The 27,556-nt window shown below is 42.8% G+C and overlaps 1 protein-coding gene across 1 annotated transcript in view; it reads left to right on the forward strand.

The window, feature by feature from the left end:
- Positions 1–2,814: 2,814 nt before the first annotated feature.
- LOC109424591 (neuronal acetylcholine receptor subunit alpha-7-like) overlaps positions 2,815–27,556 on the forward strand; it is a 953,623-nt gene continuing 928,881 nt past the window's right edge. Inside the window, exon 1 of the mRNA XM_062844539.1 lies at positions 2,815–5,360. Coding sequence (XP_062700523.1) covers positions 5,057–5,360 — 304 coding nt within the window. The 5' untranslated portion in view covers positions 2,815–5,056. The remainder of the gene's footprint in view (positions 5,361–27,556) is intronic.

Raw genomic sequence — 27,556 nt, forward strand, 5'->3', positions numbered from 1 at the left:
CGTGTCGTAGACTAGTACACGATTCTGAAAGTAACTTCCGAGAATCTTGTACAGGTACTCCGGTATCCCCAGACGCAAGAGCGCATCGGCAATAGCAGACCAGCTGGCGCTATTAAACGCATTCCTTACATCCAGAGTCACTACCGCGCAAAAGCGAATTCCCCTCCTCTTAGGCTCGAGTGCTTTCTCGGCGGTTTTTGTAACCGACAAGATAGCGTCTACGGTGGACCTCCCCTTCCGGAAGCCGTACTGGTTACTCGAAAGACCATTTTCGCCCTCGGTGAACCGCAACATTCTATTGAGGATGATCTTTTCGAGCACCTTCCCCGCCGTGTCAATCAAGCATATTGGTCTATATGCCGACGGGTCTCCGGGTGGTTTCCCCGCCTTTGGCAATAGTACCAGGCTCTGCCTCTTCCAAGCTTCTGGGAAAACTCCCTCGTCCAGGCATTTCTGCATAGCAGACCTGAACATCTCGGGAGCCTCTGCAATAGCTACTTTTAAGGCCAGGTTCGGAACTCCGTCCGGACCTGGGGCCTTACCTACGCTAAGGGACTTAGCTATCCCCGCAAGTTCCACATCGGTGACCCTCTCCTCATCGCCAGCCCCAGTCCCCGGCTGTCCTACGAAAGGAGGCCAAGGACTAGGATCATGACGCGGAAAAAGTCCTCCAATGATCCCCTCCAACATCTCTGGAGATTGCTCTGTAGGAGCCATCACACCTCTCGTCTTGGCCATAACGATCCTGTAGGCGTCACCCCACGGGTTCGTATTGGCACTCTGACAGAGACCCTCAAAGCAGGCCTTTTTGCTTGCTCTTATCTCGGTCTTAAGCGCGGCTTTTGCAGCGGCGAACACCACCCGCCGTTCGTTTCGCTCTTCCTCTGATCGTGCTCGCTGCATCCGCCGCCTAGCCCGTAGGCAGGCGCGGCGCAGGTCCGCAATCGCGTCGGTCCACCAGTAAGCCGGTGGCCTCCCATTTCTAGGGTGGACTCGCCTAGGCATGGTCGCATCACACGCACGTGAGAGCACCGCTACCAGCTCGTCGCCGTCTAAACCGATTAAGTTTCGCTCACGGCGGAGCGCCTCCCTAAATACCCCTTCGTCGAAGTATGATGTCTTCCACCTGCGAGGGCTTGGCCTTGGCCTAGCCGCCTCTTCTTCTATCCGCTGTCTGCTGTTATTGTAGTCGATACTGTAGCGAACCGCCAGGTGGTCGCTGTGAGTGTAGCCATCATCTACTCTCCAGTTCGAACTACTTGTTAGGCCAGGACTGCAAAAGGTCACGTCAATAATTGACTCCGCTCCATTCCGACTAAAGGTACTCTTGGTACCGACATTAGCCAAGTCGACATCTAAGATGGCCAGTGTTTCTAGCAGGATCTGACCCCGCTGGTTCGTGAAACGGCTTCCCCATTCCACGGCCCAGGCATTAAAGTCGCCCGCTATTACCACCGGCCTTCGCCCTGTTAGCACGGTCGTTAAGCGGTCCAGCATTTGCGTGAACTGCTCGATCGGCCACCGCGGAGGCGCATAACAGCTACAGAAGAAGACCCCGTTTACTTTGGCGACCACGAAGCCCTCATAGGTAGTAGACACCAACTCCTGAACGGGGTATTTACCCGTCGTCCATATCGCCGCCATTTTTCTGGTCCCATCCGCGACCCAGTTGCCGTTGCCGGCGGGTACTCGGTATGGGTCCGATATGATGGCGATATCCGTCTCCCACTCAGAAACTGCCTGACAAAGCAGTTGCTGAGCCGCATCACAGTGGTTCAGGTTCAGCTGCGTTACCTGCACTGTGATTTGTTGTTCACTGCGGCTTTCTTGAAGGCCGGGCACCTTGGACCACCCATCGGATGTCTGTTGTTCGAGGATTTCCCGGTACAGATCATGCAGATGGGCGGACTCGTGCAGCTTTGGGCCTTATGACCTTCAGCGCCGCATCGCCTGCACAGTTTGCGCCTGTCGGGGCCTTTGCAGTCCCACGACTTGTGTCCTGGTTCCAGACACCTGAAGCAAACCTCTGGTGGCTCGTGGAATGTCAGGTGACATACACACCAACCCACCTTTATGCTCCCTACTTTAACGGACTTTTTGACGTCCGCCACAGGTAGCTGAACCAAAGCTACCTGTGTCCCTGCTGGCCCTTTCCGTAGCTTAACGGCTGCGGCGGCCACCTGCACATCGCACTGTTGCCGCAGTGCCGTGATGAGCTCTTCCACTTCGGTGATCTCATCGATGTCTCCTCGATGTCCTCATGTGTCAAAGCCCTCACCTGCACACCCTCACCAAGGACCTCTGCGTATATCGTGTGGCAGGCACGAAGATACTCTATGCCCAAGGAAGTCAAGGAAATTTCCTTTACGAAAAGATCCTGGACCGACCGGGAATCGAACCCGTCACCCTCAGCATGGTCATGCTGAATACCCGTGCGTTTACCGCCTCGGCTATATGGGCCCTGAATCTATCATTTTATATTTAAAAAGCTCATTAAATTATAAAGAAAAGCAGATGAGGTAGTTTGTATGTTGGTTAACATCCACCCACTTTCCGAACAGCTTCCGTTCAATCAATGTTTCAATGTCGCACCGTCATCATCATCATCATCATCATCATCATCGTTGGTCGTTGTTCCACATCAACGTCATCAATTACAAAAGCAAGTGCGTCATCAGCAATAAAGCACTGACCGGCCTTCACAGCTGCTGGCCCAACCGCATTCACGAGATGACTGTTGTCGTCATCGTTGCACGGTCACTCATCACCCAACTCTCTCCGAGAGAGAGAGAATGACACCGCAGGAGACGGAGAGAGCTTTATCCAAGCGCAAGCGTTACGGTCGCTCACGGTCGGCGTTACTCACAGCATCCATCCAGCATCATCTGCATCCGTCGGGCCGGGCTTCGTCATCTTAGTTCGGAGCGGTTGCAGCAAGCCCGACCGTGGACCGCGGTCCAGTTAATCGTCGAGTTTCGATCCAATCGGTTCTGATTTTTCTGCTCTTCCGGACGGACGGGGACCGGGGAAAGCGTTCTGTGGCAACTCTCTCAGTAGTGGTGGAGATAGGAGAAGAGTGCCCCCCTGTGACACTATTTGCCCGCTATCGATTCGAACGCACGGCCCCACGGATTTCCATCGTGGAGGGGACGGCCGGAGTCCTAGAGACCGCTGCACGTCGTCCTCGGGGGGTGCCCGTGCTTCCGGTTGGCCTACTTGGGAGTGTGTGGTGCAGCCGCGGGAAAAAATAGAGTTTAGAACGGGTTCGTGAGTTCGTAAACGTGAAGTGATTGTGCGGAGAAGCGTGTGGCGGACATGAGAACCGCGAAGTAACGTCCGATTAGTCGGTTAGTGTGTAGTGTTCGATCGGTTCTCGGCGAACCGCGCCGGGAGTCTGTTTGGTAGTGTTCCGTGGAGTTGGGGGGAAAAAAGCGAGGGTCCTTGACTCGACAACAACGGCCGCAGCAGAGGCAGTAGTGTAGCACCACATACAGAAAGCGAGTTTCTGACGCAGTGCAAAGAGGAAAACGAGCAAAAACGGCATCGTTGTCGGTCGTCGTCATTGGAGTGGATTCTGTAGCGCTTGAAATACATAAGGCTCCTCCTGGTCGAAGGGGGATGGGCAAGTGGAGGGAGTAGAGGGGGTACACGAAAAACGACACTCGCATATATGATGAGGAAAAATGGAAAATGCATTTTAGGATCGAATCCCGACAACAGTGGCTAAAGCAGCAGCAGCAGCAGCATCCGCAGACTACTGGTGGAAGACGGAAGCCGCAGGAGAGAGATGAAGAGGCTTCAGTGTGTTGTGTGTAGAGATGTTGTGTCATTTTGTGAATGAAAATCGATATTGCTGTGGTGTGTCGTTTTGCCTCTTGTGGGCCTATTGAGAGCAAGCTTGGCAGGCGAGGGGCTCGCGTTCGAGGTTGTGTTTTTGCTGGTCCTGTGGAGTACCCCTGAACCGGGAGGCGAAAAATAATGAAATTTGAGGCAAACTTTGGTTGGACCCAAGTGGCGACGACTCGCGAACCGTAGTGCGCTTGCAGTCCGTGGACCGGAAACTCGACGACCTGCCACCAACGGAGAGTGTGCGAGCCGCGTAAATAATTTGTTGTTTCCCTCAATTTTCCCAGCTCGGTTTCGGTGTTGTTTTCCGAGTTTTCCGTGCATTATTGATGGTGCCGTTTTCGACGTTCGCGTTCGCGTAAAATTACTGTAGCGATTTCTGTTTTCGTATGTGGATAAGCCTGCCTGTGAAAAGTGTGTCGAAACGACCGCATCGGCATCTCCCTAAAGGGACGGTCTACCCCCATCGGAAGAAGCCTGATTGCCTAAATCTTTAATCCCAATATTGGGCGCCAATCAAGTTCCTCCTCGGCCGGATTGTGATAGTGACCCATCTGTGAAAATCGTTCCAATCTTCGAAATGGCACCGCTAACTCAACCACCAGCGTCGAACTTCGTCGGCCTTCGAGAGAATGTAAAGTTATGATGCAGTGTTTACATACCTTAAATCAATAACATTTTTCTGCCTAACCTGAAAACCTACTCGAATACACAGAAAACACTTCGCACTCTGAATCCCTGCACCTTCCAAAAGATAAAAACAAACTTAAACTGACTGACAGCAAACAATAACTCCCAGATAAAAATAAACAGTGAAGCACTACCACTTTCAGAGCCTACAACTATCCACCACTCTATCTGTCAAAACTCTCTATATCTGTCACAATATAACACACAGAAAATCTCTCTAAACAAAGCGCAGCTAATAGACCCCCAGTAAAACCAAGTTAAACTAAACCAGAATAATCACCAAAGCCTAGTTACTACCGTTACCAAGCGTTACTAAAAGTTACTTCGTTAAAAATACAGACTAAAACAACGTCAACCAGACCTAATCTCGAATATAAACAAACCACAAAAAATAACCCAATCAACCCCCACCACCAAAATAATCAATCCGATCCGAATCGCCGTAGTCTTATGGTCGCCACGATCCCCCACTGAGTGTAGGTGATCCTCCAGGAAGAAGTGTTCGAACGGCGCGGGGAGGATGGAGTTGGTCACGGCGACCGCCACGGCCATGTTGCTGATGACGCTGGTGGCACTGGTGTTGCTGCTGTTGCCGGCGGGTGCCGGATGTCAGGCGGCCACCGCCACGGCCACGGCCATGGTCGGCTACGGGATGGTGGGCGTGGGTGGAACGACGGCCGCCGTCGGTGCTGCCACCGGGAGTGTCGGAACGACCGGGCTGGGTGTTGTGTACCGGCTGGGGGTACTGGCCGGGCGAGCCCTGATGCTGATGCCGCCGTCGATCCTGGTGCTCGGAATCGGCTGGATGTGGATGCCGCTGCAAGGTAGGTGTCATTGGGGGGAATTTTCGTCAGATATTCTGGAAGTATAAAAAAAATCTATGGATTGCTAAAAAAGTTTCATTCAAAACTTTCCTTTTTTCAATTTCTCATTATAAATTCGATCATATTAGTCCTGTTAAATGAAATAGGTTGAACATTGATGAAGTTGCTGCATCCTGCTCTTATCTATTTGTCAACAAATGAGTAAGAGCAGGATGCAGCAACTTCAACAATGTTCAACCTACTTCATTGAACAGGACTAATGTGTTACATTCGGGTAAATGTTATAGATTCGATATTCATATATTCAACCAGAACCAGGGATATCTTAAACTCCCCAGAAGAGAAACTCCGGAAAGATTTCCTGCGTGCAGTATCGTACGGGTGCGTATCGTAAAGTGCCCCACACAATGCATACGATTGCGTGTGCGTGACAGTAGTTTGACACATTTCCCATGGGAAAACTGTCAAAAAAACGCAAACCTCGACGGAACGGACGCTATGTGTTCCAGGCTTAAGAGTCGGCTAGCGGAATTAAACCGTTGCGAGATGTGTTGAGCTTAAATATTATACTGCCGTGTGCAGCATAATTGTCCCATGTTACTTTTTGGCTGTGTTGAAGATGGCTGCTTCTTTCGTACAACGCTGCTTCGAGATTCTGCGTGTATGCAGTGGCGACATCCGTTTGCCTTCACGTTATACCAGGAGGGGGGCGTCGGTACCGTATGTTGTTAATCACGGAGAGTTTTTGGCGCATTTTGACCACCACCAGGTAGTGAGTCGATGTTAGCGCCACGATAGATCCTGACGTCGTGAATGTCTTTGAAGGCGAAGAATTCAATGAGTCGTAGGTCGTTCTCTTTCGTTAGCTGGTGAGCGCAACATGAAAATAAAGTTCAAAAACTTTATTATATCCCGCTTGAAATTCCCCAAAAACATTGTCAGGCGTTACTCCATGTCTGCTTTTTTAACTGCATCAACGATATTTTCAGCCATAGGCTACTTCATCTTGGGATCCACGCTTTACTTTCCTTCCGAAAGAAGAGCTCACATTATCTGCTGTTTAAGTTTATCATGGATCCACCGAAATAAATTCAAAAATCGTGCCTTGAATGTTTCTGAAATACACGGCAAAAGTAACGCCATTAAATTAGATTCTTGGCGCGGCCTCGTGGTAGCGAGGATCACACGTTCGCTTTGTATGCGGATGGTATTGCAAGTTTTATTTTTTGTCCCATTTTAACCTGTGAGCATCTCCTCAAATTTAATTCATCTTTGCTGGATTTCCTATTCATATGGGACTGTTATGCGAGTGGGGGCAGTATAGCGCTCTGGTGTCTTGGAGCACTACGAGATCTCAGAACTCTCAATTCTATGGCCTACAATCAGGTTCTTTCCGGCAAAAATCAACTATCTGATATGTGAATCGCTACATAACAGGGACACTCAAATGTAAACGACTCGTATTGAAACCCAAATCACTGTGACCCTGTGCCAGATGTAAAAAGCATCCGGTGCACCAGGACGGGAGAGATGATGCTAGTGCTGAAAAAGGAAGCAGCCAATAAAGGTACTTCCTACATAGCACTAGCCCGGGAGGTACTTGGCGAAAAGGTGCAGGTAAGAGCCCTAACGGCGGAGGCAACTCTCCAGTGTAAAAACCTGGACGAGACTACCAACGCAGAGGAGCTCGCAGCCGCACTCAAACAGCTGTGTGAGATAGATGTACCAAGTACATCGATCCGTCTGCGTAAGGGTCCGGCAGGCACGCAGACTGCCGCGTTCAAACTCCCCGTAGGGGATGCGAACAAGGCGATTGCAGTCGGCAAGATCAAGGTAGCTTGGTCAGTGTGCCCGCTCAGCATATACGAGCCGCCAGTGACATGCTTCAAGTGCTTTGAGCAAGGGCATAAGTCCTGGGCATGCAAAGGTCCCGACCGGAGTAAGCTCTGCAGGAAGTGCGGAGCAGAAGGCCATATCACCAGGGAGTGCAACTCTGCACCAAAATGCCTGATTTGCACGGCGAACAAAGGCCACACGACGGGCGGGCCTAAATGTCCAGGCACGCGAGGAGGTCGAATTTCCAAACGATAATGCAGGTTACAGAACTAAACCTGAACCATTGTGAAGCCGCACAACAGTTGCTGTGGCAGTCAGTCTCGGAGTCTAGTACAGACATCGCTCTACTATCGGACCCATACCGCATCCCTCCCGATAACGGAAACTGGGTAGCGGATAAGGCCAACTTAGCGGCGATCTGTACAACCGGTCGTTTTCCGGTCCAGGAAATACTTTCCACGTCGCACGAGGGCTTCGCAATAGCGAAGATCAACGGGGTATACTACTGCAGTTGTTTTGCCCCTCCCAGGTGGACGATAGACCAGTTCTCGTCTATGCTGGAATTGTTAACAAGCGCAATAGTGGGATTGAGTCTCGTGGTCATCGGTGGAGACTTCAACGCCTGGGCGATTGAGTGGGGTAGCCGCTTGGCGAACGCGAGAGGTTGGGCCTTTCTCGAAGCTATGGCTAGACTGAACGTGGATGTCGCAAACGTAGGCGACAAAAAAAAAAACCCGGATTAATCCACCTAGTGGTGATAGTGCCTTTCTCGGTGAATATGTACTCATGATCTTTCCGTCGACGTAAGCATCATGAATCCTGTGAATAATTTATTTATAAAAGCAAGAATCCAAGCCATCATCGAGTTACTGATGGCACATATTTCCGGTGTTATGTTCAGGAATACCATCAATACCAAGACGATAATAACAAGCTTAAATATAATTTATTTCACAACCAAAAATCACTTTACAGTCTTCGATAAACTTTTTCCTGCACACTTCAGGCTATATTTTATTATCATTGGTTACTAGATTAAAACAATTTGACCAAAAAATGGAAGCAAGTGAAATTTTTCGTACTGAATCCAATTTAAATTAGAACCATATCACAGAGCGCGAGGAGCAATCAGTCGGATCAAAATTTTGCGCAGCAATTTTAGACGCAAAAGGGGATTGAAAAACTTTGCTCGAGGTTGATGCGATAAAAATTTAAATTTCTCATGGAACCCCCATTCTACTGTATATTTACACCTCAGCAATATGAGAAGATGTGATTTTATGAGCCTGCATAAGTTTTGTCAAGATTTTGTTCTCTTTCACATATTTATCGCTTGCATTGATTATTTTCACTGTTTTTACCACTTCCTGTGAGATAGCCGGAACCGGTTCCAAGACTGTACCTATTGTCTCAAATATGGTCTGAGACTAGTCTCTTGCTAACTGTTGAACAGGTTTTCTGAAAGCCGAAAATTGATTTGCATGCATGGATTTAATTCATTTTACATTTTGGTCATTCTGCCGGGACATACAAAACGGGTTCTACCGGTAGTCTCTAATGTGATCTGAGTCTATTTTTTTGTAAACCGTTCATCAGGTTATCGAAAAAGCCGTGGTTTGATATGTCGCATGCATGGGTTTGGCTCTTATATGCATTTGACCACTTCCTGCAAGCAAGGTTGCAACCATTCATTTGCAAAGATTTACATTCATTTGCTATTATCTCAGTTCAGAAGCATGCTATCGAAAAACAATGTATGGATGAATTTAACCTTGTAGTTTTATCTGAAAGTTTGCCGAATAACATTAGGGTCGCACATGCTTTCCAAAGTCGTGAGCGAGCTGTGAAGGTAACTTTCCACAGCGTGAATGAAATTTACATTCACTGCGTGGAGAGTTGCCTTCACAGCTCGCTCACGACTTTGGTATACGTTTGCGACCCCGATGTTATTCGGCAAACTTTCAGGTAAAACTACAAGGTTTAATTCATCCATACATTGTTTTTCAATAGCATGCTTCCGAACTGAGATAATAGCAAATGAATGTAAATTTTTGCAAATGAATGGTCGCAACCTTGCCTGCAAGACACCCGGAACCGGTTCCGGAATACTACTGGTTGTCTCAAATATGGTTTGAAACCATTTTCATGCTAACCGTTCATCAGGTTATCTAAAGAGCCGCGATTTGATGTGTTGCATGCATTTGCTTCACTTTTACATATGACCACTTCCGGCGTAACATCCAGAACTGGTTCTAAAGCACCACCGGTAGTCTCTGCTGACTATTTTCCTGCTTACTGTTCACCAGGTTATCGAAAAAGCCGCTATTTGATGTGTCGCATGCATGGGTTTGGTACACTTTAATATTGGACCCTTTCCGGCGGGACATCCGGAGCCGGTTCCAGATCACAACCGGTAGTCTCTGCTGTGGTTTAAAGCTGTTTTCCTGCTTATCGTTCTTCAGGTTATCGAAAAAGCTGCTATTTAATGTGTCGCATGCATGGGTTTGGTTCCCATCTACATTTGACCACTTCCGGTGGGACACACGGAACCGGTTCCGGAATACTACTGGTTTTCCTAAATATAGTCTGATTCCATTTTATTGCTAACCGTTCATCAGGTTATCTATAGAGACGCGATTTGATGTGTCGTATGCATGGGTTTAGTTCAATTTTATATTTGGCCACTTCCGGCGGGGCACCCGGAACCGGTTCCGGAACACTACCAGTAGTCTCTGCTGGGTCAAAGGCTATTTTCCTGCTCACTGTTCATCAGGTTATTGAAAAAGCCGCTATTTGATGTGTCGCATACATGGATTTGACTCACTTTTATGTTTGGCCACCTCCGGCGGGAGATCCGGAACCGATTCCGGAATACTACTGGTTCAGATATGGACTGAGAGTATTTTCTTGCTTATCGTTCGTCAGGTTATCGAAAAAGCCGCGGTCTGATATGTCGCATGCATGGTTTTGTAGCATTTTCATATCTGACCCCTCCCTGGGGTACCGATCCGGAACACCTAAATGGCCATAACTCCGGAACGGCTGAACCGATCCGAACCATTTTCAATAGGAAACAATGGGACCAGATTCCGCGTCGAATGAACCGTCGGTCATTAAAATCGGTTGAGGTTTACTGCCAAAAAGTGATGTGAGTTTATTTTGTACACACACATACTCACACACACACATACACACACACACACACACACACACATACATACACACATACAGACATCACCTCAATTCGTCGAGCTGAGTTGATTGGTATATGTGACTCGACCCTCCGGGCTTTCTATCAAAAAGTCATTTTTGGAGTGAACATATAGCCTTTCCAGTACACTTAGTGTACGAGAAAGGCAAAAACCTACAGTAGGAATGGTGCAGAGTCCATGATTGATGTGACCTTCTGGAGACCGAATCTAAACCCTAGCTCAGACTAGAGGGTCGGCGATGGATACAAGCATAGTGACAATCTGGCGATTCGATACAGAGTGGAACAAGGAGGAAGATGGCCACAGCCGAAGGTCATGGACCGTCATCGAGGATGGCTGACCTCGCTATTCGATAAGCCGACATTTGTGTAGCGATTGTTTATGGAGGCGGAGGGTAACACCGACGATCTATCCAGCGATGATCTAGTCGGAACCCTAAGCCGTGCATGTGACACCGCTATGCCAAGGCTATCCCTACCCAGAAATGGACACAAACCGATGTAATGGTGGTGTCCAGAAATCGCAGAACTCCGCGCTTCCTGCTTAAGAGCTAGAAGGAGGATGCAAAGGGCTCGTACCGATGAGGATAGAATTGAACGAAGTGAGGCATACAGGGCGGCTAAACTGGCACTGAATAAAGAGATTAAGGCACGTAAGCGGGCGTGCTTCGAAAATCTCTTCCAGGCAGCCAACACGACCCCATGGGGTGATGCCTGCAGAGTAGTCATGGCCAAAACGAAGGGCGCGTCAGGACCCCCAGAACGCTCCCCAGAGATGCTGCAGAAGATCGTGGAAACGCTGTTCCCGCGCCACGATACAAGACCATGGGCCCCCGTTCCCTATAGCCATACCGGCCATAGCGAGGTAGCCCCGTTGACGAACGACGAACTCATTGCAATAGCGAAGTCTCTTAAGCTGAATAAGGCTCCGGGTCCGGACGGTATCCCGACATTAGCCATCAAGGCGGCCATCGAAGTTAGCCCTGACATGTTCAGAATGGCTATGCAGATGTGCCTAGACAGAGGCGAATTTCCGGAGAGGTGGAAAAGGCAAATATTGGTTCTACTGCCCAAACCCGGGAAGCCACCTGGCGACCCGTCGACATACAGACCTATCTGTCTGCTGGACACCGCCGGAGAACTGTTCGAACGGATCATTCTGTTGAGGCTGATGGTCTATATCGAGAAACCCGATTACTCTGGTCTCTCGTATAACCACTTTGGCTTCCGGAAGCGTCGATCGACGGTAGACGCTATTAGGGCTGTAACCAAAATGGCCGAGATAGCGCTCAATAAGAAGCGAACAGGAATCCGCTATTGCGTGGTCGTCACGCTGGACGTTAAGAATGCGTTCAACAGCGTCAGCTGGGCCGCAATTGAGTGCGCATTACACCACCTAGGAGTCCCGGTTAGCCTATGCCGGATACTGGAGAGCTACTTCCAGAATAGGGTGTTAATCAATGACACCGAGGAAGGCGAGAGGAGCTACAACATCACCGCAGGGGTACCTCAGGGGTCCTTCCTGGGCCTGGTACTATGGAACTTGGCGTATGATGGCGTATTGAGGCTCAAACATCCACCGGGTGTAAAGCTGGTCGGCTTCACCGATGATATAAACCTCGTGGTATACGGCCAGTCTTTAAAGGAAGTGGAATTGGCATAGTGGAGGATTGGATGAGGTCGAGACATTTGGCACTTGCGCACCACAAAACGGAGGAGGTGGTGGTAAACCACCGCAAGTCTGAACAGCAGGCAGTGGTCACCACAGGTGGATGCACGATCAACTCTAAGCGCTCACTGAAGCAATTGGGGGTTATGATCGACGATAAGCTGGAATTTGGAAGCCACGTAGAATATGCCTGCAAAAGGGCAAGCATTACGATAATGGCATTGTCAAAGATAATGTCAAATAGCTCGGCAATAGTTTCGAGTAAACGTAAGCTGCTCGCGGCAGTAGCGGTCTCCTTACTACGGTATGGCGCCGCTGCATGGTCGAAGGCGCTAGTGGTTAATCGAAACGTGAAGCGACTTGAGAGTACCCACAGGCTGATGTGCCTTAGGGTGGTGAGCGCTTACCGCACGGTCTCAAAGGACGCGGTATGTGTGCTAGCGGGCATGATGCCCATAGCTTTAGTGGTGGCAGAGGATGAAAAGTGCTTCGAGTGACGTGGCTTAAGAAGCTCGAGGCGTATCGCCAGAACCGCGTCTATGCTGAAGTGGCAGAGGGAATGGGATTCCTCCAGCAAGGGTAGATGGACAGTACACAGGCTCCTACCGAGCGTGTTCAAGTGGACGAGCAGGCCCCATGGCGAGGTGAATTTTCACTTGACTCAATTTCTGTCAGACCATGGGTGCTTTAGGTGGTATCTGCACAGATTCGAACACGCAGACAAACCCCCCTCCCCCGCATCCCGCGCCGAGACCGCGGAGCATGTGTTCTTCGAATGTCCACGTTTCGTGGAGCAAAGGTCGAGTATGCAGGAGGTATGCGGTAGAGATATCAAGCCTGACAACATCGTTGAAAGGATGTACACGGGGCGGACAATTGGGACTCCGTTACATCCACGGTTTCTCGAATCGTACTTGAACTACAGAGAAAATGGCGAGCCGAACAACAGCTAGTTGAGTTGGCCCCCTTCCCCCTCCAGGAGCTTGAGTTCAACGGGTGGTCTAAGTACTAGCCAGGACCCGGGCCTCAAAGGGAGAGTGAACAACTTAAAGTGGTAGCTGGTGGAACGCTTACTATTAGAGTGTACTCATGTACGGTCCCCCCCCCCTTCTCGAGGTCATCCCTAACGGGCGTACCGCAAGGGAAGGAAGAGAGAGAATGAGTTTTTAGTGGGTCGATCCCCACATCATCCGAGGAACTACCTTTTGGATATCTGTTGCAGATTTTCTCATTCTATAAAAAAATCACTGTGTCCCTTAGGATTAAACATTTCCTAGACCAAACGGAAGCTTCTAACGTTCGTGAATAACAGGCAATGTCCAAAAAAAAACTGTTATAGGATTGACTGATGGGCCAACAACGATAATGAAACCTCACTAGGGGCCGTCCATATCCACGTGGACAGAAAAATCTGTTTTTTTGACCCCCTCCCCCCTCCTCGTGGGGGATGGTGACATAAGGCTGAATTTCAAAAGGCTGAATGCACATAAGGCTTAATACAAAAGGCTGAAACTATGGATATGTATCAAAAGGCTGAAATTACAAAATGCTGAAAACATGGATTTCAGGCCTGAAATGACACTTAGCCGAATGGGTTATAATGATTTTAATTCTAAGGTGGATTACTAGTTGTACAATATTACTAGTTGCAATAATATTACAATATTACTAGTTGTCCCATGTACAGCCTAGTTGAACGGTTAAATTATGATCTATGCATATACCTCGAAAGAACAGCCTATCTGAAAAAGCGGGAAAAATCTCTGATGGGAGAGTAAGTATTGTGGCCGCAAATAGTACAGTGTAACGACTAAGTGGAAAGGTTTGATGATAATATCCCCATAATAATAACTCTCCCATGATAGATTTTTTTCTTTTTTTAAATAGGCTGTTCTTTTGTGGTATATGCATGTATTCAGTGCTGGCATTCTTACTAATGTGTAAAATGCAGCGAGCTTCTACGTGCGCATATTCCTTAAAAACGATTTATCAGAGATTTCTCCTTCTTTTGAACATAGGCTGTTCTTACTGTGTTTGGATGTTATAGCTGCAGCATTTTTTTTTCTCGAAGATGTTGCTTCTTTTAAAATGTTGAAAGAACAATAATTTAAGTTCAGGTGTTGAAGCTGCTTACTTTTTACCAGGCTATTCTTTCAAATAGTATTGTATTCGAACTGAACGCGAGCCACAAATGAACTGAACACTTTAAGTTTTTTGGACGACAATGAATTGAACTTGCCTGTCAGAGCTTTTGCTGCTTAAGAACATCATTTGGCTCTGAGTTCATATGCGCTTATCTTCATCATTAAATCCTATGTGCCTTCTTTACTAGGACTAGGAAATAGAAATACACTAGAACTGCAATGGTGCTGTAGTAGTACCACTACTGACGCTGTAAGGGCGTGGCAAACTAGATGTTAGTCACACGAACAGTCGCGACATTGGACTTCTGTGGCTAGTTATTCTAATGACAAGGACCTTGTGCCGCATCTACATGTTTGGACGTTATTATGTTATGTCACGGGAAAATGCGTCACATTGGTACGACATTGTGGTCTCGGATATTGAAATACAGCTCTAGGCTAGGCTCTAGGCATTCGGATTTTTCGAAACACATGGTAGGCGGGCTTGTTCACTCTTTCAATAGAATTTAATTAATTAATTTAATTTAATTAATCGAATTAGTTCAAAAGATTGCTGAAATTGACGAAAAAATGGCGCAAATCTGACCATTTTAGTTTCACAGATACCAGGGTAACATGTTAGTCAGCATGCTGCGGGTGCAGTTATTTCCATTAGTTTATGCCGCGTTCAATTTGCATGTTCAAATATATTTGATCGCAGTGTGCCGAGTATGAACTTCAACGCAAATTGATCGCGTTCACACTGTGGTGATGCAATTCGGTTCTGAACTCCTATGCGCACATCATTGCTTGACATATTTATATGGGAAATAGTTTCTGTCGACGCGAATAAAGCGGTATAATCCCGGAGTTCTGGAAAACCCGGAAATCTCCTACGTTAATACATTATTGGGCTGAGGAAAGGTGAAGTATAAGAAAGTTTTTATTTCCTGTCATGGTTCCTTGAGAAACTTAATCAGGAATGGTCAAATGATGGACTGACGACCAGACTCTATTCGTTTAGGCAATTTCATGAAGTTCGATGGTTCATGCCGCTAACTCCATTACTGTATTGTATTAAATTATATGATTGGAAATCTGGATTTTCCAAAACCCATGTTGACCGGACTGGTACGCTCAGATATGATTCCAATAGCAGAAGAGTTTCTGAATCTAATGAGCTCCAAATGTTTGAAATCTGTGAAAACATGGTGGAGGTATAGCAATTTCAGTTTCGTGGATCCCACGGTACCCTGCTGGCGTTCAATTTGGAGCTCGTACGCGTTAGAAATTTTGAACTGAACAAAGTTCAAACACTTTTGAGCAATAGTTACAATTGTTTGCATCTAAGACTCATTCAACCTACTTTCCGTGTTATACAAAATACTTCAAACGAGTGGAAATGAAATGTTGGCGATTTTTTTTATCAATTTGAGTTTAGTATTTGTGGAGTATTAGCCGATATGATACTGAATAAAGTACATTAACATAGACATAATGATAACGAAATCCATAATATTATGATCCACTCGAATGTCTTTTCATCAGTTAGAGCTTTAGCTCACGTGACCAGATGTTCATTCGATAAATAGTCCAATCGACTAAATGTCATATACTTCCTCTTCCGTAAAATGGGTTTTGACCGAATTTTCATTTGACCAAATGTCCGTTCGACCAAATTTCCAGATTCTTTTATTTCCTATGATCAATTCAAGTCGAGTCGAATGTTTTTCAAAGATCAATAGATTAGCCATTAATGTTCAAAATGTCATTTCATTCGATTCTCTACAGCTTACAAAACTTTTCAGCCTTTTGATATCTTTCAGCCTTTTGATCATTCAGCCTTATGTGTTTCAGCCTTTTAATCATTCAGCCTTATGTGATTCAGCCTTTTGTACGTATCCCCCTCGTGGACAAGCGTGGAGTTTTCGTTGACCCCTACCCCCCTTCCCCTAATGTCCACGTGGACATCAGAAAAAATATGTTTTTTATCTATTTAAAAAAAAACGGGTAAAAAGCAAAGCAGTGATTCTGAAAAGGTTTTTTCAAAGATTTTTTTTGTAAACAATATTTTGAATATACCTATTTTATAACTTTTTTGCTTGGGGTTTTCGACTGGAAATGGTTTGCTACGGAAATTCTGGCTTTCTCAGTCTAGGGAATCCAAACGATCAAATTTGCATTGCCCGACGTTTCGGCCAAATAAATGGCCTTTTTCAAGGCTATATTTAAGATATTGTTCATAATTCATAACAATCATTTTAAACCTTCATAGTTGTGGCTTTCACAACCAGAGACGTGCGCGCGTGTTTTTCTTTGCGTTTGACGTTTTACACTGGCGCCTTCTGATGCACAACGCAGTGTTTCGTGAAACATTTCCACCAGAAGATGGTAGTGTAAACTGAGCGAAGAATTTTCACTAAAATTGTTTTAGGTGTTACGTCCGTTTGTCTATGTCAATACTGTCCACGTGGATAATTGACAGGCCCTCACCCCCCTCTCCGTGGACACGCGTGGAGTTTTCCCAAACCCCCTCCCCCCTCCAAGTTGTCCACGTGGTATATGGACGGCCCCTTATCCTATGTTTCGGAAAGTGTTACCTCTAGGATAACAGGTCAAATTTATGTTCTGTGTTGGTTTGCTCATACGTGATGTACTATTTTATTACGCATTTGTAATGTTTCACTTTTTTACGTAACAATGGTTATCGATTCGATTCTCAGCCGCATCTCCAAAAACTTCTTGTCATGCCGATACAACCGTCGATTGACACTGCACAATGGTCCGAATCCACTTTTTAGCAGGAAAAAAATCCGTATCTCTGTTTTCGTTAATTTTAGGCATTTGGTCTCTTCAGAGAAGTTGTTTGAATTTGTTTGCCGCATCTTTCCCAAAAATTTTTGATTAGGGTGGTCCGCGTCTTAACTCAAATCTGGAATAGAACTTTTAAATTTTAAGTCATACGCGATCGAGTTCTTCAGAAAAGTTGTAGGCAATGCTATTTCGAGCAACTTTGCCGAATACGCCATTTATCTAGCTCTTATTTTGAACATAGTAGGTCAATTTTAAGTTTTGACTTAGGGTGAGCCACCCAAAACGGTTTTTTCGCAATAACTTGTTTATTTGATTTTTTTCGAAGATGTGAGTTTCGGAGCATTTGAAGAGCAAGTAATGACGCATATTTGTTCTGAACATTGCACGTTGCTAGGTCTTGTCATTCAAATGTTATGGGCAATTTTGACTTAAAAACAACGATGTCTTCAAATGCTTATATCTCTAGGAGCTGGTAAAATAAAAAAAATCTTTAAGCGGAATTTGGGAGGTCACATATAAAGCCAAATTTGGAGCAAAAATTACGAGAACGTTATTTTTTAAATTGGAATAAATCGACTTCAAAAATCCCCTTAAAAATTGAAAAAACTACTTATAACTCATACAATTTCAAAAATAGAGTCAAACTGTCTTCCGAAAAAATGTAGGTTTTTACCATGCCTACAAGTTTTCCATACACGAGTTTTTTGCAAAACGTGAAACAAAAGCTTGAAATTGATAATTTGATTCTTAGGGGTACATGCTATGTTTTTCTAGGAAATCAGAACGATTATCTATATATATAAAAATGAGTTTGAAGATCCTTTGAGGCAACAAAGCTCAAGAACGGGTGGACCGATCAGCATGAATCTTGCATGGTTCGGTTCGTATTCGTGGTGGCTGTGTTTATATGTACAAAAAGTTACGAAAATTTTCAAGAATAGTAGGAAAGTTGATGAGGTACTGATTTTTTATGACCTGGGAAGAAAATCAGCTCGATCGAAATAAAGCCAATCTAGAGTGCTGTGCTGCAAATGACTCTAACAATTGTCAAACCACCACACCTAGGCAAGACATAGTTTGCCGGGACAGCTAGTATTCTTTAAAAACAAATTATCAATTTCAAGCTTTTGTTTCACGTTTTGCAAAAAAGTCGTGTATGGGGAACTTTTAGGTATGGTAAAAACCCACATTTTTTCCGAAGACAGTTTGACTCTATCTTTGAAATTGTATGAGTTAGGGAATCGCGCTATTTGGGCGGTGGCTTCTATATTCGTCTGTTTTCCACTATAACTCAGTCAATCTTGAACCAATTGACACAATTCTTGGAATGCGGTGAGATAGGTATAGTATCTACCCGTGTACAAAATTTCAAGTCAATCGGTTCAAAATTGACCGAGTTACAGTGGAAAACAGACGAAAATAACAGACGAAGAAAACCACCGCCCAAGTAGCGCGATACCCTATATGTAGTTTTTCGATTTTTAGGGGATTTTTGAAGTCGATTTATTCCAATTTAAAAAAATAACGTTCTTGTAATTTTTGCTCCACATTTGGCTTTATATGTGACCTTCCAAATGCCGCTTAAAGAACTTTTTTTTATTTTACCAGCTCCATGAGATATAAGCATTTCAAGACATCGTTGTTTTTAAGTCAAAATTGCCCATAACTTTTGAATGGCAAGACCTAGCAGCATGCAATGTTCAGAACAAATATGCGTCATTACTTGCTCTTCAAATGCTCCGAAACTAACATCTTCGAAAAAAATCAAATAAAAAAGTTATTGCGAAATAACCGTATTTGGGGGGCTCACCCTAAGTCAAAACTTAAAATTGACCTACTATGTTCAAATTAAGAGCTAGATAAACAACGTATTCAGCAAAGTTGCTCGAAATAGCATTGCCTACAACTTTTCTGAAGAACTCGATCGCGTATGACTTGAAATTAAAAAAATCTTTTCCAGATTTGAGTTAGGACGAGGACCACCCTAATCAAAAATTTTTGGGAAAGATGCGGCAAACAAATGCAAACAACTTCTCTGAAGACACCAAACGCCTAAAATTAACGAAAACAGAGATACGGATTTTTTTCCTGCTAAAACGTGGATTCGGACCATTGTGCACTGATTACACTAGTTTACAGCATTTTTGAACTCGGTAAGCTGATGATCATTTTTGGTGTAGAATCATGCCCTGAGTTCGAAAACGCAAAAGAAAAAAATACAGTAGAGCGGATTTTTTTTCAGGTTGATGATTTGGAATCGATTTTTGTTCTATTTTTTAAGCAAAATCGCTCACTTCAAACATCTCATTCTCCGTAATCAATGCTCCGATTGAGTTGAATTTTTTACTGTAACTCACCTACATTTCTTCAAAAATGTTTGGGAATTTTGCTAAAATTTAAGGAGATCGTCCCTAAAACTCGCCAATATCTTGAATTTCATCAATTTGACACAAAACCTACAGGGGATGGCCAAAATGTTTGGGATAGGCAACTTTTTTTTCTCTCACAAAAAAGTTCAACATGCTATAACTTTTCATAGAGTGCACCAAAAAATCTCAAATTTTGACTGTTTGTCAATCTACTATATGTGCATCATTGGTACAAATTTGGGCTCGATTGATAAATATTTCGCAAAGTTAGAACCGTTCGGGTAAAACGCTATGTTTAAGACAACCCATTTTTGAGCTGTCATATCTCGGAAACCAGTGAACCAAATTGAATGAAATTTTAAACGCACACTTACACTATATAAATGCTCCACAAACTATTAAAACATTGGTACTTTTAATACGTTGAAAAAAGTTATCATGGATTGACACTTTTTGGACTTTTCTCGAAAAAAATGTAATTTTTTTACATCAATGTCAATAACTTTTAGTGTTGATATCCAAAGATTTTCCACTTCTGTTCTCATATTATTTCTAATCAGATATATTAGAGCCTATTTAGATTGAAGGAAGAATACATTTAGTAATTTTTGTGTAGTATTGTAAATTTGATTTATTTTCCTCTATATGGGTAAAAATTTCATCCATGTCTAACTTAATTTGCAGTGAGAAAATATTATATTTTATAACGTCGTTTTAAGTATCAATATATTGTTGATAAACGTTAAAAAAATCATTCAATTCGGTTCACTAGTTTCCAAGATATGAAATTTCAAAAATTAGTTGTCTCAATAATAGTGTTTTACCCTAACGGTTCTTACTTCGCGAAAAATTATTCAATCGAGTTCAAATTTGTACCAAAGATGCACATAAAATAGGTTGACAAACAGTCAAAATTTGGGATTTTTTGATGCTCTCTATGAAAAGTTACAGCATGTTGAATGGTTTTGTTGGAGAAAAAAAGTGGCCTATCCCAAACATTTTGGCCATCCTCCGTACCTATCACGAGATACATGATATAAATTGGGTAGTGATTCTGGTTGTATGATCACGTCTGTGGAAACCTGTAAGTGCGATACAAAGTGAACACAAAGTGAGCACAAAGATAATGTATAGAATAGCAAAGGCAGTCACAGTACATTTTTACACTGGTGTGTACATGCAACTAAGTTTGATACTTTTGTACCTTTTGATGGTCCGAATCTCCCACTTCTTCGTCTTTCTTTTAATAAGGACCCACCAGACCGTTCGTAATGCAATCAATTTGACCCGCATTACTTTTTACGTAGCCAAGCTGAAGCTTCATTTGCATCGGATTGCAATTTACGCTGGCCGTCACATTTTCGCGATTTTTCCTGCGATCTAAGATTGCAGACAGACACTAGGTTCTGGAACCCAGATTGCCGGTCAAAACCCCCTTCCCGAATAAGCCAACCGATCCATCATTGGCCGAAGCGCACCACGTGCTTTTTGCGAGCACGATTTCATCATTTTTTTTTCTTTGGACGTTTCGGTTTCGCTCGTTCCGAGCAAAAAGGATTTAATGCACAGAAAAAGGTTGGAAAAATAATTGATCGAATCACCCTTGCTTTTGAAAAAGGAACCCGTCTCCTGCTTTTTGCAGTAGTAGCGAGTGGCAGTGGGTCCGATCCCAAATCGCTCCTCGCCGGTCGGGGAACTGAGGAGACGGTCTGACTTTACCGGCAGCAATCCTCGCCCAAATGTATGCACATAAATCTGCACAGTCACTTGGGTTGTGTTGCGTTGCTTGCGGGGGTGCATTAGAATGGTCCAAGTCGGTATTGAGACAGTGAAAAGTGCTACTCTGCCTCAGCGTCGCCAAGAGATTGTTTACTAAAACTCACATTTCAGAAGGCATGAATTGAAACTTCCTGATTTAGCCTTTTGTTTTGGGCCACTCTAGGGATTATTGGGACTGCCGACGCGACGGGAGGCGTATCGGTCGGGAAGGTTTTCTGCAAAAAATTGGGTGGATTCTAACGAAAATTGATAACAGGCAAATGTCTGTGTTATGGGTAGGTACGAAATGTTGAACCGAGATTTTCCCAAGCGGCTGTGATTGTTTGCTAATGGGTTGGATGTATTGTTCTGGGAATGCATGAGACCCATTCTACCGTGACGTTACAACGTTTTGACGCATTCGTAGTCAGATTTTCTTCTATAACTCATGAAAACGAGCGAAAACCGCAAAATATTTTTTCATATTCGGATTCCTTGTAAAATTTCTGATATATTTGACCTATTGAACATTTAGTTTTCATTAGAAAAACGTGTTCGAAATGCGTATTTGTAGCGTGACGTTACAACGCGCTAGAATCCGACCCTCTCTAACGCTCTACCAACATTTTAAAAAATCTGCTCGGTTTTTAATGATATTCTGATTTTTTTTCCACCATTGAAATTTATTGGTTTGTTCTTCAATTCAATGGAATAAAACATTCAAATTTCGGATTTATTTTTGAATAATCGACTTTTACATTTCGTGACGTTACAACGCCCGTTCAGTTTCAAACAGGGTTCTGCTCGCGTTGTAACGTCACGAAAATGCACATCATGTTAGAATCAGAATAATCAGCCAAATTTACCCGAATTTGTGAATATATCATTGCATTATCTTCACTGCTTCAACGGGAACTTTATTCTATTGAAAATCCGTTTTGTGATAAATGGCTCGGAGGGCCAAGTTATTGCTAATCAATAGTATGAATACTCCTTCATGAAGGTTAATGACATCGGCACCCATCTTTGGTTTAGTATCACCCATATTCTTCTAGTTTTGTTCCAAAGACTAGCACGCTGAGAACCATTATTTTGCACCGCCAGATATTTAAATTTTTCAGCATATAACTCATCACGCCGTCGAGATAAGGCACATTCTACCCTGACGTTACAACGTTTCTACGCATTCGTAGTCAGATTTTTCACTATAATTCATAAAAACGACTGTAAACCTCAAAATATTTTATCATATTCAGATTCCTTGACAAATTTCCGATATGTTTGACCTGTTTAACATTTAGTTTTCATTAGAAAAAAAATGTTTAAAATGCGTATTTGTAGCGTGACGTTACAACGCGCTAGAATTCGACCCTCTCTACCGCGCAACCAACATCTTGAAAAATTTGCTCGGATTTTTATTTTAAACTGAAAATTTCTCCCACTATAGAAATTTATTGGTTTGTTCTTCAAAATGCAGTGAAATAAAACATATACATTTCGGATTCGTTTTTGGATAATCGACTTTTACATTTCGTGACGTTACAACGCCCGTTCATTTTCAAACAGGGTTCTGCTCGCGTTGTAACGTCACGAAAATGCACATAATTTTTAAATCAGAATAATCAGACAAAATTGCCCGAATTTGTGAATATATTATTGCATTATTTTCACTGCTCCAAGAGCAACTTTATTCTATTAAAAATCCGTTTTGTGATAAATGGCTCGGAGGGTCAAGTTAATGCTATTAGCAGTATGAAAACTACTTCATTAAGGTTAATGGTACCCATCTTCGGCCTAGTACCACCCATATTCATCTGATATTCATTACTTCGCACCGCCAGATATTTAGATTTTGCAGCATAAAACTAATCACGCCGTCGAATTAAACATTTTTTCGATAATTTATGCAATGTCATTGATTCAATTAAAAACGCTTTAAGATGTGCGAGCAGTTATTGTACCAAAGACATACCTGAGGATCTGTATACCACTTAGGGGCATCAATTTCTGTGATTCCAGAGACAAATAGACCTAATTCTGACAAAAAAAATCCATCCTATATATGTCAGAGTCATAATTACTTAGAGAGTTAGTGTCTTTGGCAAAGTTGTTTGATAAGTCCAAAACTTACAGCTGATTTACTATTGGATGTGAGATTCAGACACTCTGGGCGACGCTAATTAAAAGTTTACAATAGTTTAGAATTTCTCAAAATGTTTTCAACAAATTTTGACTAGTTGAGAAACTATTTTTTGACAAAATTTTTGACACTTTATAAGCAGTGTTGAACATGTTGAATATTTTTTGAATAAATATAAAGTGCATGATTTTTCAAAATTTCAACTACCACTAGTCAGTTAGAAACATGAACCAAACGGCTTTTAAACTGAAAATTCTTGACAAGATAAACAACTTTTCCAAAGACATCAACATTCTAAAGTCTAAAGTCAAAGTAATTAGAGTCCTGAGATATATGAGTTTCAATTTCGTAGGTGTTACGTCTGTTTGTCGGTGATTCTTGTTACATCAAAAATAGACCGGACGGGCTTGGTGGTCTAGTGGCTACCGCTTCTGATTCGTATGCAGAAGGTCATGGGTTCAATCCCTGGCCCGTCCTTTTCATACTACTTTGTATCTTTCTATGCACTTTCTCTCGCTCTCTCTTCTCTACATATACAACTCATGTATATTCATATGTTCATAGCCATCGCTAGAACCAGAAACGAATTGAAAAAAATCGTTTCCCTCCCTTTCAACTTCCACTCACAGCACAGTGTATATATAACGCCTATAAGTTATGCAACCAAAGCGTGCTGTGCCGCTTGACCTTATTCACCTTATTCACCACACAATCTATTACGAACACTATAAATAACCCTATCCATGGATCGCATCACCGACCCAACGGTGACTCCCAGATCTCCCATCCTTTCCGTCTAACAAATACCCCAGTCCGTGTGGGTTGTGGGGACGCAGAGTGCTCTCGGTCTCTAGTAGCAACAACCAGTACACTCTAACATTCCTTTCCCTTCCCAGCTGACTATAAGGACTTGGCCGGCGCCGTTATTGATCAAATATGCATGAGCTGCTAAAATTGCACTTTGAGAATAAGTGGAATGTCCCAACCCCTTATTCAGTTGGATCTCAGTGCAACTGGTACCAGTTCAGATCAATCACGGAGGAGCAACCATTGACATGTATAGTCAGAAATGATCGAATGATCGATCGATCGTGATCGATCGATCGATTCTTGTTACATCAAAAATAGATGTAACACTGACGTAATATCCATCGCATATATTTCAAGATCCTAACTATTTAGAGACAGTTGGTGTCCTCGACAAAATTGTTTGGCTGGTCAAGAACTTTCAATTGATGGACCGTATGATTTCAAATCCTTCCACTAGGAGGCGCTAGATAGCATACACATTTTTTGTTTTACTTATCTCAGGATCGTGATTAATTGGAAAGATGGTTGCTTTATTGAAGTTGTTTGGTAGATCACTTGACTTTCAGTTTAATAGCCGTATGGTATTAGTGTCTGCTACACAGTGGTGGTAGTTGCAAATTTTCAAAAGCGTGCAAATTTTATTGATTACCCAAAACACATTCAACAAGCCGTAACTTTTTGTAAAATATATAAAAAATTCTCAAATTTTGACTGATAGTTCCTCATCTTGTTATCTGTAATTTCTACAATTTTGGACTTGATTGGTTAGCTCTGCACTAAGATGGAGCGCTTTAAGCAGAATAATATTTTTGACTGTGTTCTATTAACTCTTATATCTAAGGAATAAGTGAATCAAATCAAATTAAATTTTGAAAGTTAAGAATTATATATTGATCATTGATTACAATTTGATTTGAATACAATATGTCCAAAGTGAAAAAAGCTCCAGCTTGTAGAATACTTTCAAGAAATTTTAATCCCTTGCCTGCTTTTGCAAAATGGAAACTAAAGTCTTCTAGTAGCAAAATCTCGCATCTATTGGTAAATCAACTGCAAGTCCTTTACTTACCAAACAACTTTGCCGAAGAAATCGTATTTCTATGTAAAAGGGATCCTGAGATGTATGAAATTTAAAATTTGTAAGTTCTCTAGCGCCGCCTGTTGGTGGAACTTTAAATCAAACTATCCATCAACTGTAAGTCTTTGACCAACTTAATAACTTTGTAATTTCGTCAGTGTTTCGTCTGTTGGCCTCTCATATCACAGAAATTTTCGGTTTGAGTGATATTAGATTACGATTAAAAAAATTTACAATATCGCAGTACAATTACATCGTAGATGTTGGCCAAACGCCATCTCCTCCGTCCTTCAAAAGTCTACGTAGTTTATTAACCGGCAATGGTACGCAATTTATAAACGATATCTCAAAAAAGAGCTTATACACAACAAGAACGAAACTGTTTTGAATATAGAACTACATTTGTCCAATTCAGAAGCCGTCCAAGCCAGAAAGATTTGGTCTTTTCCACAGAATTTTTTTTCGTGACGTTACAACGCAAACTTCAGCCAGGTGAAACTCAGGCTTCCGTGAACCGATTTTATTTTTTTTTAATCTCATTTGAAAGATCTTTTCGAGTACAAAGAGTATACAAAATTTCATATTTGTAACATTTTCCGTTTTTGAATAAAATTTAAAAATGTTGATTTTTCGTGACGTTACAACGCAACAAAAACCCATACTATGATCAGCCATATTTCAGAGTTGTAAAGTCTTCCGATTGAAAATCTTTTTATGCTAAAAAATCTACATATATTTATCTACAAATGATGGAAGACTTTTGAAAAATCAGTGTGTTGGTGTTTGAAATACGATAGTTTGGATGAAAAGTGTGCCTAAAAGACTTAAAATCACGATTTTTATGTTAATCTTATCGTCGTTCAATTTATATTTATTGTCACACTAATATCATGTCGAATACATTTTTGGATGACAAAAGTAATGTAGAATGTGATAAAAATGTCAAATATGTCATAACTTAACTTTGAAAAATTGGTATTGATGATACGGGGCCCGTAGAATGTGTCATGAACGTGTGGAATAAGTGGGTGCTGACTTTTCATCAGACTTGAATTAGTATTTATTTGGAGAAGTGTGCTTTTGATTTTGGTGATACAAAGGTCATAATTTCCATCATTTTTTCTGTCTCTGTTTGCGATGTCCTCCTGCTGGGTTCTACTCTCAAACACGTTTGATTGTTTTTGACGTTACAAATCTTTGCCCATTGGGCGTGTGTTCTCACCAAAGCTTACAATCCACTGGCGGGTCGCAAAGTCTTCCCGAGCAAAACGTATAACAACTCAATAACATATCAAGTATCTCAAGAACTTTCAAGCCTTGATATGCTCTTTATTGGGTGGTAATAAGAAGCAAAATAACAGAAATGAATACCATTATTTTGTGTATACATATAACACCTAGAAAATAGCAAGTATTGTTATTTCAATAATCAATGCATACCTATTTAATTGTATATTTGTTTGATAGATTCATGATATACGATCAACGATAAAATCTGACTATACATGTCATAATTGCTACTCCGAGATTGATCACTTTGTCTTAAAGTGCAATTTAAGCAGCTCATACATTTTTAATCAATAACGGCGCCGGCCAAGTCCTTACAGTCAGTTGGGAAGGGAAAGGACCGTTGGGTCGGTGATGCGATCTATGGATAGGGGATATTTTTAGTGTTCGTAAAGTGATAGATAGCGTGGGTCATCGGAACCGTTTTCTCAGATCAAAGCTTGTTTGGTTCCGTTTCGGGTCCTGAGTATCTGTGCAAGATTTGAGCTCGATCGGTTGCGTCTACACTTTGCGCAATGCAATTGAAATTTGTATGGGATTTTATATGGGAAAACATACTTTTTTGCATTTTTATCATAAGTTGAAAAAGTTTATCGGAAACTTTTTAACCGATAATATAAAATGATAGCCTAGGATGTTCTGAAAAACTTTGTCGAAGACCGCAAAGCGATCCGATGCTTGTGAAACTAGTTATAACCATCGAATCGCATGCATGTGTTTATGTTTTAACATGTAAAAGAATAACAATAGCAACAAAATCAAGCTATTTCGGCAAGCAATGTCAAAGCTATAACTTTTTTCATAAGCATCAGATCACTTCGCAATCTTCGACAAAGTTTTTTTGGACACCCTAATCTATGTTTTCACCTTATCGGTTACATGGTTTTAGAAAAATTCAAGCTTGTCATGAGAGAAATGCAAAAAAGTGTGTTTTCCCATGTATGATCCCATACAAACTTCAAACGCCATGCGCAAAACGTAGACATAACCGATCGTACCCAAATTTTGCACACTTATTTGGATCCTTGAAAGCCTTGATCTGATAGGATACCATTGAATTTTTCATTTTTCCATATAAACGATGACCCACTCTAGTGATAG

This window comes from Aedes albopictus, chromosome 1, assembly GCF_035046485.1.
Source record: "Aedes albopictus strain Foshan chromosome 1, AalbF5, whole genome shotgun sequence".
NCBI classification, from domain to species: Eukaryota; Metazoa; Arthropoda; class Insecta; order Diptera; family Culicidae; genus Aedes; species Aedes albopictus.